Source organism: Lepidochelys kempii, chromosome 12, assembly GCF_965140265.1.
Source record: "Lepidochelys kempii isolate rLepKem1 chromosome 12, rLepKem1.hap2, whole genome shotgun sequence".
Lineage (NCBI taxonomy): Eukaryota > Metazoa > Chordata > Testudines > Cheloniidae > Lepidochelys > Lepidochelys kempii.
In genome coordinates, this window is record NC_133267.1 from 2,792,710 (window position 1) to 2,805,664 (window position 12,955).

Sequence of the window (12,955 nt, forward strand, 5' to 3'; positions counted from 1 at the left end):
TGTAGCTGTGCATTGGGTTCTTCCGTCCTAAGTGCAGGACCCTGATTCAACCCTGGTGTAACTCCATTTAATTAGTGGTGTTACACCAGGGATGAATTTGGCCCAGTGCTCCTGTGTGCAGTGCACACAGTTTAGAATCATAGAAGCGTAGGGCTGGAGGGGAGCTCAAGAAGCCATCTAGTCCACCCCGTGTGCCAAGGCAGGATTAAGGGTATGTCTGCACTACGAAATTAGGTCGAATTTATAGAAGTCGGTTTTGTAGAAAGCGGTTTTATACAGTTGATTGTGTGTGTCCCCACACAAGTGCTCTAAGCGCATGTAGTCAGCGGAGTGTGTGTGTGTACCGAGGTGACCGTCGACTTCCGGAGCGTTGCACTGTGGGTGGCTATCCCACAGTTCCCGCAGTCTCCGCCGCCCATCTGAATTCTGGGTAGAAATCCCAGTGCCTGATGGGGCTAAAGCATTGTCACGGGTGGTTCTGGGTACATATCATCAGGCCCCCGTTCCCTCCCTCCCTCCGTGAAAGCAAGGGCAGACAATCATTTTGCACCTTTTTTCTTGAGTTACCTGTGCAGACGCCATACCACGGCAAGCATGGAGCCCGCTCCGCTAACCGTCACCGTATGTCTCCTGGGTGCTGGCAGACGTGATACTGCATTGCTACACAGCAGCAGTTAATTGCCTTTTGGCAGCAGACAGTGCAGTATGACTGGTAGCCATCATCGACATAGTCCTGGGTGCTCTTTTAATCGGGCGCCTGGGCAAACATGGGAGTGACTCATCCAGGTCATTTCCCTTTTAAGTTTTGTCTCGTGGCGATTCAGTCCTACTGGCAGTGCACTGTCTTTTAACCTCCAGCCAGCAGAAGATGATGGCTAGTCGTCATACTGCACCATCTTCTGCCGAGGACCCAGGAGATGATGACGGCTAGCGGTCGTACTGCACAGTCTGCTGGCAGCAAGATGTATAAATATAGATGAAGTGGCTCAAAACAAGAAATAGACCAGATTTGTTTTGTATTCATTTTCTCCTCCTTCCCTCTGTGAAATCAATGGCCTGTCAAACCCAGTTTTGAGTTCTATCCTTGAGGTTTGTGAGTTCTATCCTTGAGGAGGCCATTCAGTTTCTTGCAAAGCCACCCCCTTTGTTGATTTTAATTCCCTGTAAGCCAACCCTGTAAGTCATGTCGTCAGTTGCACCTCCCTCCATCAGGGCAACGGCAGACAATCGTTCCGTGCCTTTTTTCTGTGCAGACGCCATACCACGGCAAGCATGGAGCCCGCTCAAATCACTTTGGCAATTAGGAGCACATTAAACACCACGCGCATTATCCAGCGGTATATGCAGCACAGGAACCTGGCAAAGCGATACGGGTGAGTAGGCGACGTCAGCGTGGTTAAGTCAGTGATGAGGACATGGACACAGACTTCTCTCAAAGCAGGGGCCCTGGCAATGTGGGCATCATGGTGCTAATGGGGCAGGTTCATGCTGTGGAACGCCGATTCAGGGGTCGGGAAACAAGCACAGAGTGGTGGGACCGCATAGTGTTGCAGGTCTGGGATGATTCCCAGGGGTTGCGAAACTTTCGCATGCGTAAGTGCACTTTTATGGAACTTTGTGACTTGCTTTCCCCTGCCCTGAGATGCAAGAATACCAAGATGAGAGCAGCCCTCACAGCTGAGAAGCGAGTGGCGATAGCCCTGTGGAAGCTTGCAATGCCAGACAGCTACCGGTCAGTCGGGAATCAATTTGGAGTGGGCAAATCTACTGTGGGGGCTGCTGTGATGCAAGTAGCCCACGCAATCAAAGATCTGCTGATATCAAGGGTAGTGACCCTGGGAAATGTTCAGGTCATAGTGGATGGCTTTGCTGCAATGGGATTCCCTAACTGTGGTGGGGCCATAGACGGAACCCATATCCCTGTCTTGGCACCGGAGCACCAAGCCGCCGAGTACATAAACCACAAGGGGCACTTTTCGATAGTGCTGCAAGCTCTGGTGGATCACAAGGGACGTTTCACCAACATCAACGTGGGATGGCCAGGAAAGGTACATGACGCTCGCATCTTCAGGAACTCTCGTCTGTTTCAAAAGCTGCAGGAAGGGACTTTATTCCCAGACCAGAAAATAACTGTTGGGGACGTTGAAATGCCTATATGTATCCTTGGGGACCCAGCCTACCCCTTAATGCCATGGCTCATGAAGCCGTACACAGGCAGCCTGGACAGTAGTCAGGAGCTGTTCAACTACAGGCTGAGCAAATGCAGAATGGTGGTAGAATGTGCATTTGGACGTTTAAGAGCGCGCTGGCGCAGTTTACTGACTCGCTTAGACCTCAGCAAAACCAATATTCCCACTGTTATTATTGCTTGCTGTGTGCTCCACAATATCTGTGAGAGTAAGGGGGAGATGCTTTTGGAAGGGGTGGGAGGTTGAGGCAAATCGCCTGGCTGCTGGTTTCACACAGCCAGACACCAGGGTGGTTAGAAGAGCACAGGAGGGCGCGGTGCTCATCAGAGAAGCTTTGAAAACCAGTTTCATGACTGGCCAGGCTACGGTGTGAAAGTTCTGTTTGTTTCTCCATGATGAAACCCACCGCCCCTTGGTTCACTCTGCTTCCCTGTAAGCCAACCACCCTCCCCTCCTCCCTTTGATCACCGCTGTCAGAGGGAATAAAGTCATTGGTGCTTCACATTCATGCATTCTTTATTCATTCATCACACAGATAGGGGGATAACTACCAAGGTAGCCCGGGAGGGGTGGTGGAGGAGAGAAGCACCAGGAGGGGTGGTGGAGGAGGGAAGGACAAGGCCATACAGCACTTTAAAAGTTTAAAACTCATTGAATGCCAGCCTTCTGTTGCTTGGGCAATCCTCTGGGGTGGAGTGGCCGAGTGGCCAGAGGCCCCCGCACCATGTTCTTGGGCGTCTGGGTGAGGAGGCTATGGAACTTGGGGAGGAGGGTGGTTGGTTACACAGGGGCTGTAGCGGTGATCTGTGCTCCTGCTGCCTTTCCTGCAGCTCAACCATATGCTGGAGCATATTGGTTTGATCCCCCAGCAGCCTCAGCATTGAATCCTGCCTCCTTTCATCATGCTGCCGCCACATTTGAGCTTCAGCCCTCTCTTCAGACCGCCACTTACTCTCTTCAGCCCGCCACCTCTCCTCCCTGTCATATTGTGCTTTCCTGCACTCTGACATTGTCTGCCTCCATGCAGTTGTCTGTGCTATGTCAGTGTGGGAGGACACCATGAGCTCAGAGGACATTTCATCACGAGTGTGTTTTTTTCGCCTTCTAATCTTCACTAGCCTCTGGGAAGGAGAAGATCCTGTGATCATTGAAACACATGCAGCTGGTGGAGAAAAAAAAAGAGGCAGTGGTATTTAAAAAGACACATTTTCTAGAACAATGGCTACACTCTTTCACGGTAAACCTTGCTGTTAACATTACATACACAGCACATGTGCTTTCCTTTCAAGGTCGCATTTTGCCTCCCCCCACCAAGTGGCTAGCCCCTCACCCCCCCCCCCCCCCCGACTAACAGCGGGGAACATTTCTGTTCAGTCACAGGCAAACAGCCCAGCAGGAACGGGCACCTTTGCATGTCCCCTTAAGAAAAGCACCCTATTTCAACCAGGTGACCATGAATGATATCACTCTCCTGAGGATAACACAGAGAGATAAAGAACGGATGTTGTTTGAATGCCAGCAAACATACACTGCAATGCTTTTTTCTACAATGATTCCCGAGTACGTGCTACTGGCCTGGTGTGGTAAAGTGTGCTACCATGGTGGGTGGAATAAGGCTGCCCTCCCCAGAAACCTTTTGCAAAGGCTTTGGGAGTACATCCAGGAGAGCTGCAAATCCCAGGGCAAATTAATCATTAAACATGCTTGCTTTTAAACCATGTATAGTATTTTAAAAGGTACACTCACCAGAGGTCCCTTCTCTGCCTGGCAGGTCTGGGAGGCAGCCTTGGGTGGGTCTGGGGGGGGGACTGCCTCCAGGTCCAGGATGAGAAACAGTTCCTGGCTGTTGGGAAAACCGGTTTCTCCTCTTGCTTGCTGTGAGCTATCTACAACTTCATCACCATCATCTTCCTCGTCCCCAAAACCTGCTTCTGTGTTGCCTCCATCTCCATTGAAGGAGTCAAACAACACAGCTGGGGTCATGGTGGCTGAACCCCTAAAATGGAATGCAGCTCATCATAGAAGCGGCATGTTTCGGGCTCTGACCCGGAGCAGCCGTTTGCCTCTCTGGTTTTCTGGTAGGCTTGTCTCAGCTCCTTAAGTTTCACGCGGCATTGCTTCGGGTCCCTGTTATGGCCTCTGTCCTTCATGCCCTGGGAGATTTTGACAAATGTTTTGGCATTTCGAAAACTGGAACGGAGTTCTGATAGCACGGATTCCTCTCCCCATACAGCGATCAGATCCCGTACCTCCCGTTCGGTCCATGCTGGAGCTCTTTTGCGATTCTGGGACTCCATCATGGATGATGATCATCCATGAGCATCATCCATACTGATGAGCTCTGCATGGTCACCTCTGCTGATGAACTCTGGCCAGCATGGCAAGCTGCGGGTGACCATGCAAACAGGAAATCGAAATTCAAAAGTTCGCGGGCCTTTTCCTGTCTACCTGGTCAGTGCATCTAAGTTGAGAGTGCTGTCCAGAGCGTGCTGTTCAGAGCACTCTGGGATAGCTCCCGGAGGCCAATACCGTCTAATTGCATCCACAGTACCCCAAATTAGACCCAGCAAGGCCAATTTAAGCGCTAATCCACTTGTCAGAGGTGGATTAAGGAAATCGATTTTAAGAGCCCTTTAAGTTGAAAAAAAGGGCTTCATCGTGTGGACGGGTGCAGGTTTACATCGATTTAACGTTGCTAAATTCGACCTAAACTCCTATTGTAGACCAGGGCTAAGTGTACTTGTGTCTGTGTATACCCTGTATCTGGAGCTCTGCATTTCAGTATGGGCCAGCCTGATTCTGAATACACCAGTGTGAATCTATTGTAACTCCAGGAGCAACCACTAACAGGAAAGAAAGAGGACTAGTGGGCTGCTTTATACTGGGTCTATACGGGCAAAACTGAAAGCCAAGTCTAACCCTGCAGTTGAAATCAATTGAAGTCAATGGGAGCTTTCAGTGTGAAGCTAGGATTTCACCCTATGTGTCTAACAATCAGTGGAAAATCAAGTAGAGGCAAACCCATTCCCTAACACCAAATGCAGGTAGCTTGGCTGGGCATTGAGACTCTCCAGAGAGGAGAAAGGGAACAGAGCTGCTTTGCAGAGCACTTGGTGGCTAGAGCAGCTTCCAAGGCAGTAGGTATAGCTCCTCCCAAGGGGGCGGAGGGCTCGGTGGCCCAGTATATAATTGATTGGAAACACTGTGGTAGCACGAAAGCTCTCCCATTCCCATCACTATGGTAGCTCCACCATAGACAATCCAGGAAGTTTTTGAAAAGCGTAGGGGACAATTTCCTCGTGCAAGTGCTAGAGGAGCCAACTAGGGGGGGAGCTTTTCTTGACCTGCTGCTCACAAACCGGGAAGAATTAGTGGGGGAAGCAAAAGTGGATGGGAATCTGGGAGGCAGTGACCATGAGTTGGTTGAGTTCAGGATCCTGACACAGGGAAGAAAGGTAAGCAGCAGGATACGGACCCTGGACTTCAGGAAAGCAGACTTCGACTCCCTCAGGGAACGGATGGGTAGGATCCCCTGGGAGACTAACATGAAGGGGAAAGGAGTCCAGGAGAGCTGACTGTATTTCAAGGAATCCCTGTTGAGGTTACAGGGACAAAGCATCCCGATGAGTCAAAAGAATAGTAAATATGGCAGGCAACCAGCTTGGCTTAACGGTGAAATCCTAGCGGATCTAAAACATAAAAAAGAAGCTTACAAGAAGTGGAAGATTGGACATATGACCAGGGAAGAGTATAAAAATATTGCTCGGGCATGTAGGAATGAAATCAGGAGGGCCAAATTGCACCTGGAGCTGCAGCTAGCAAGAGATGTCAAGAGTAACAAGAAGGGTTTCTTCAGGTATATTGGCAACAAGAAGAAAGCCAAGGAAAGTGTGGGCCCCTTACTGAATGAGGGAGGTAACCTAGTGACAGAGGATGTGGAAAAAGCTAATGTACTCAATGCTTTTTTTGCCTCTGTCTTCACTAACAAGGTCAGCTCCCAGACAGCTGCACTGGGCATCACAACATGGTGAGTAGATGGCCAGCCCTCTGTGGAGAAAGAGGTGGTTAGGGACTATTTAGAAAAGCTGGACGTGCACAAGTCCATGGGGCCGGACAAGTTGCATCCGAGAGTGCTAAAGGAATTGGCGGCTGTGATTGCAGAGCCATTGGCCATTATCTTTGAAAACTCGTGGCGAACGGGGGAAGTCCCAGATGACTGGAAAAAGGCTAATGTAGTGCCAATCTTTAAAAAAGGGAAGAAGGAGGATCCTGGGAACTACAGGCCAGTCAGCCTCACCTCAGTCCCTGGAAAAATCATGGAGCATGTCCTCAAAGAATCAATCCTGAAGCACTTACATGAGAGGAAAGTGATCAGGAACAGTCAGCAAGGATTCACCAAGGGAAGGTCATGCCTGACTAATCTAATCGCCTTCTATGATGAGATTACTGGTTCTGTGGATGAAGGGAAAGCAGTGGATGTATTGTTTCTTGACTTTAGCAAAGCTTTTGACACAGTCTCCCACAGTATTCTTGTCAGCAAGTTAAAGAAGTATGGGCTGGATGAATGCACTATAAGGTGGGTAGAAATTTACCTAGATTGTCGGGCTCAACGGGTAGTGATCAATGGCTCCATGTCTAGTTGGCAGCCGGTGTCAAGTGGAGTGCCCCAGGGGTCGGTCCTGGGGCCGGTTTTGTTCAATATCTTCATAAATGATCTGGAGGATGGTGTGGATTGCACTCTCAGCAAATTTGCGGATGATACTAAAGTGGGAGGAGTAGTAGATACGCTGGAGGGCAGGGATAGGATACAGAGGGACCTAGACAAATTGGAGGATTGGGCCAAAAGAAATCTGATGAGGTTCAATAAGGATAAGTGCAGGGTCCTGCACTTAGGACGGAAGAACCCAATGCACAGCTACAGACTAGGGACCGAATGACTAGGCATCAGTTCTGCGGAAAAGGACCTAGGGGTGACAGTGGACGAGAAACTGGATATGAGTCAGCAGTGTGCCCTTGTTGCCAAGAAGGCCAATGGCATTTTGGGATGTATAAGCAGGGGCATAGCGAGCAGATGGGGGCTGGGAGGGACTGGTGCAGAGCTGCTACCGTCTAGCTCATTAAGCTGCCATTATGGTTGCCTTGCCTTTGCCTTGCACCTTGTCACTTAACACCTGTGCCAAATGAATATAAAACACTCCCACCAGTGTGGACGGGAAGTTCTGACTTGATAGCAGTTAACTGGGGCCATAAGGAGCAAGACAACGGAGACCTGGGCTCAAAGGAAGAATGGCAGGGGCCGCTTTATCTTTGTATCCTTCTGTTGGTTGCTTTTCCTGCTGCACTCCCCTTTCATCCTCATGGCATGTAAGTGACTCTTGTTTTACACACCAGCTGAATGACAAATTGGTATAAAATACACCACTGACTCTCAGTGTGTAACTTACCTCCTCATTTATGCCACTGCAGCATTTGTCTCTAGGAGATCTGAGAAGGTGCTGACACTAAATCTCCTGATTTGTGAGACTAACATAACTGGTCATTTACTGATGAGTAAGGGAAGAGAAACTGGCCTAATGACTCGCTGGAGAGGACCAGTGAGTGTTTGGTTTTGTTATTACCAAACTCTTTGGTTGTTTCCCTGCCCTCCACCTTTTGCATGCTGCTTGTCTTCTTAGATCGTGATCTTGTTGTGGTAGGTACTATGTTTGCTCTGCTTGAATGGAGTCTTACCCGGTGGTTGGTGCTCTTAATGTTACTGTGGTAATAAGATCCCAGACCTAATGGTCTGCCCAAGACTCAAGAGGCTGAGTGCAGTTCCTTGGATCTGGTGGAGAGCATTGTACAGTGTTAAGGTATCAGGGATCTCCTTCAATCAGCTGGATGTTTGGGACAGAATAATGTAAAATGATTGGACTGGTTCCAAGGTTCTGTAACAATTGAACGCTTGTTTGAAAGGAGTCAAAGGGGACTGTGCTTCCACATCCAGCTCAGACCTTCTCTCCCTTCACCCTCCTCTCAATTAAAACCATAAACAACTCCCTGAAATGGTAAAAAATAGAGTATTTGTTCTAGGCCCTACCTCCTCAGAAGCCAGGTGAGAGGAACATGAGTGTTTTAAAAGGCATTAACGTGTCAAGGAAATGATGTGAGGTTTTCCTCCAGATGTGGCAGAGCAGACCCATTCACTGATGGGGGGAGCTGGGTGCATGCCAGCTCCCACTGTATTTTTTTTTAAAATGTATTATTTAGGTGAACTCAAATAGCTTTTCCTTATTCTCCCCTCCTCCTGAGGATCTCACTGATACCATTGGGCAGTTTGGCTCTGAGCGTGTTTCCTCTGGTTTCACTGCTCTCTGTCCATGATTTGTAAGTGGGTCATTATTCAGGAGAAGAATATCCATCCAGAAGATCTGCTGCCATCGTATCCCATCTGCCCTGGATTGCTACTGCCCAAATCCCCTGTCCCTGCGAGCAAAATGGCTGGGCCTGCGTGGGGCAAGGGTTGGCAGTAGCGTCAGTGTGTTTGTGTCTCCCGCATGCTCTGCTCCACAGAGGCTGTATCTGAGATAGTATTGAAGGGGTTTCCTGGTGCAGGATGAGGGTTTGGTCAATGAATCCATGGCTCTCTAGATTCACTGGCTGCCAATAATGAGGCTCACTGTGGAGGTTGCTGCCACCCTTTTGTGTCTTAATTGGTGCTCATGGCTTGGGATTACACTCAGTCCCACCCGAGCGCTGCAGTCCTTACTCGATCAAAACTCCCAAAGAAAATACACCAGGGATTATAGAAATACTCCACTTCCACAAGCCCCTCATTCTGATTCCCCTAAAGATGCACAAACCCACATTAGTGACTGGGCAGACAGTATTTATGGTAAAGAAGGGAGTGAGATTTGGGAGGCCGTGTGCATGACATGTTTTATGCTGGTGTAACTCCATTGACTTCAGGGGGGTTATTCTGTCGTGTTCCAGTGTGAGAGGATAATCTAGCAGTAGAGGTTTAAAAATTAAAACCCTGTAAATTAGAACTCTCCCATGGGTCTCCCAGGGTATCTCAGGTTTCAGTTTCTGCAGCCTTGTGTCATCATTTGCTGTTGAGCGAAGTGAGTGTAAAATGCCCAGTCAGTGCCTGAGTCAGTGGAGTTCTACACTCTGTCCCATGCAGTAGGTACCTAAGATACAGGGCAGTGAAAATTGGGCCCAGTACCTGTTGTTGCTGAGGATTTTTAATTCCAAGGGGTTTTTTGGCTTTTAAAAATTGCACTATTGCTTATTCCAGATGAGCTAAGAAATTATGTGAGGATGCCATCCAGCAAGGTTCATCAATCCTTGGGGCCCTCCAAGATGCCTGAAGGATTCCAGAGCAAAGTTGTGGCCCCTCGTAATCCTAAACTTGTCAGAGAAGAAGAAAAGGCTGTTACTGTAAGTACTTAACACATGGCTAGAACATCTGATCAACATCAGGGGTGGGGAGGGACCCCACAGTGCCAGTTTCCCTGCCCCCCTTTCCCACAAAGAGGTAATCCCACATTTTGTTTTGTCTTCTGACTTCAGGAAGCCCCTCCTATGGGATCCAGGATCAATGGATGAGGAAGGGGTGGGCAAGAGGAAAGGAGTGGGAGGATACTCATCATCCCTTACCACAGACCTTGCAGTAAAGGAGAACCCCAGCAAAACAGCCGTCTCCTCAGAGTTTAAACTGGAAGCAGGTCCTTAACTAGTGGAGTGATGCTGGTGGTTGGTGCAGTAGGAACTTGCTATGCAAGCCATATCTTATGAGACTATTCCTGTTAGGCTCAACTCATCCCACCCTACTGTAAGATCTAGCAGCCTTGGGGAATTTGCCTGGCGTAGGGGCTTCTCCAGATGGCATTGAGACACCATAATGGCCCTACACCTACCCCTGCACTAGCCCTTGGGGAATGTCAAGGATGATCTGGGAGAGAAGGAAGCCTGGCCTGTGTGCCACTGAACTCCAGCTATTCCTGGCTGATGCAGTAGCCCCTACGTGCCTTTGGCAGCTGGTCATAAGTTTGGGTCGTCTTCAGGCTGCTGTAACCTGAGCCTGGGGTTGAACTCATCCAGAATAGGTGAACACAGAAATGATATCATGCCAGCTTTGTCCCCTCATGAACTCTGTGTCAACCTCAGTTCCAATGCAGGGATCCACTGAGCCACTGACTTCATGTCACGTGAAGTGAGGACTAATATGATAAAGGGCTTGTAGGGTCAGGGGTCAAACCCCGCCCCTTTTATCCACACATTTAGTGAATGGGGTTTACTGTTTGAGAAGGTAAGCAGGATTCAGCCCAATGCTAGATCAGACCATGGAAACAGCTCTTTAGAGTGCCATCAAAAAGGCTATAAGGACAAAGCAAGATCAGACAACTACTGATTAAAATTTGATGATCTAAACTTGGGCCATTCCTCTTTCCTTGAATCTTGTCGCTCCATTTCTTTTATGCTTTGCCTTGACAATTCCCTCAGAGAAGTTGTCCCTACATGGGTCTTTGCATGAGCATTGTGTAATAGTGTAGCCATGGGATTTTACTAACTTTTTTCCTTTTAAGTCACTTGCTTCAGTCAGGAGTTAAAGGAACTCCCCGCCCAAAGAATCAAATTCCTCAGCTAGATGTCATTTCAAATCATGGCTGACAGAGAGACAAATAGGATGGAATCTCTTGGGTACTGCATGTATATTCCGCTCTGTATAATTAATTTACCAGTTTTAAATATTTCAGCAGGGAACTTAGTGGCATTCCAGGACTACCCTAACGGCTGAGAACACAAATTATTTATCAGCGGCACTGTAACAAGAAAAATCATTTATATAGCTCTGGTTCCTGTTGTTTTGAATTGCAGCTGACTCCATCTGCCTTCCTGAAGGAGATGTCTCTTACTACGGAGCAGAAGCTGGCTAGTACTCATGAGATGCGGCCACCTCAGATTATTGAGCTTTTAGACATGAGTGAAACCTCCCATCAAAAGGTAGCACTTCTCTGCCCTTCCCTCCAGCTCCCTTTTTCTTTCTATTTTATGTGATGTTTACAGAGACACAGTACATAGGATTCAACTTGTTTAAATCCTGCACACAGTGGGCCTGACTGTCCTCTCAAACCACTTATTTCAATGGAACTACTCCTAGTTTACACTTGTGTAAGTCAGAGGGGATTCAGGCTCCATGTCTTTTGCAGACAAAGGGCCAGATTCTGATCTCACTTCCACCAGTATGAATGCAGAGGATCTCAGTTTAAATGAATGGAGTTTGTCTGGATTTTAATTTCTTCTTTTTTGAGTGATGATCTCTATATGTGTTTCAATTGTGGGTGCACATGTGTGCCATGCGCCAGAGCTGGCAGGTTTTCATAGCAGTGACTGCTGACTGGCACATGTGTCTTGGCACATGACTGCTGACTGGCACATGACTGGCACATGTGTCATGCGTTTCCATAGGCCATGTGGGTCAAGGCCTCTCCAGTTCCCTCTTACTGCTGCGTGGCTGGGGTCAGAACCCCTGATCCTGTTTACACTAAGAGAGCTTTTAGTGTTCCTGTTTATAGTTCCTCTTTGTTGTTTTTTGCAGTGTAGATTGTTTTAAATAGGCGTGATAGTTTTCCCAGGTCTGGACCCCCAACCCTGGGGTCTCTGTCCTGTAATCTGGGGTTCAATGACTGTTTATCTGCCCTTGCTAGTTCTCCAGCACAAGGACCAGCACTGTCTGTACTGCTTCAGGGAAGCCCATTTTGCTGCTTGCTGTGCTATCTGTAAGGCTTTCCCACTGTGGACCTGGGAGGTGCGACAACTTCACTTTAGAAAGCACCTCATGGAGGGGACCAGGGGGCCACATGCCCATTTGGACCCAGGACCATTGGAACCAGCGGTGCAGTGTCCGTCATCAGTGGTGAGTGCACTTCCCAGCACTTCCCATGCTTTGGACCATGCCCTACCCACCTTTGCCACTGCTCTCCGGCCCATCACTCACCTGCCCGGTTCCCACTGTGGAGACAAGCTGGTCCTGCTCCAGTTGGAGAGGATGATACCCATGCTACACCATGGTCTATCCACACTGCTGGCTCCCCTGCTGCCGAAGGCATCTTTGGATTCCGAGAGCTTTTCTGAAGCAGAGCCAACATTTTCTCCGATATCCAGACACAGCTCTGACTCTTGCTCCCAACTGCCTCCACTACTCCTCTGCAGTGTTATAGTTTCACATTGCCAACTATCAGGTTCTGCTGGTGAAATACGACCTTAACACCTATGCTTGGAGAGTTCAAGGACAAGCTACCCCAAGACCAGCAGCAGCGATTGCAGGCGCTGGTGGATGAAGGGCACCTTTGTAGACGAAGTCAGCCTCCAAGCAGTGGTCAATCCAGCTGACACATCCTTGTGCTGGCTTGCCAAAGGGGTCCTCATGCACCACAAGTCCTGGGTGCAGTCCTCTAGTTTCCCTCAAGAGGTACAAACGACCATAGGGACCTCCCCTTTGATGAGGACAAGTTGTTCTATGCTAAGACTGATGAGCATCATCACTCGCTAAAGGACTCGAGGGCTACGCTGTGCTCCCTGGGGATCTATACTCCAGCCCCGCGGCGCGAACAGCAGCTCCAAAAATTCCGCCCCTGACTGTATGCACCCTATCCCCACTGTACTAGCAGTGGCCCCAGGAACCCCGACGCCAGCACCTCCAGTCCCAGCATCAGTGACCCATGACCTCAGCCAGGGCCATTTCCTCGACTCTTACCCACTGGCAACTCAAGGCATACTTC

At 49.0% G+C, this 12,955-nt stretch overlaps 1 protein-coding gene across 1 annotated transcript in view; it reads left to right on the plus strand.

Annotated features, from left to right (window-relative positions):
• Positions 1-12,955, plus strand: part of HYDIN (HYDIN axonemal central pair apparatus protein) — a 427,037-nt gene that overhangs the window by 15,159 nt on the left and 398,923 nt on the right. Inside the window, exons 2-3 of the mRNA XM_073307159.1 lie at positions 9,469-9,611; positions 11,052-11,177. Coding sequence (XP_073163260.1) covers positions 9,492-9,611; positions 11,052-11,177 — 246 coding nt within the window. The 5' untranslated portion in view covers positions 9,469-9,491. The remainder of the gene's footprint in view (positions 1-9,468; positions 9,612-11,051; positions 11,178-12,955) is intronic.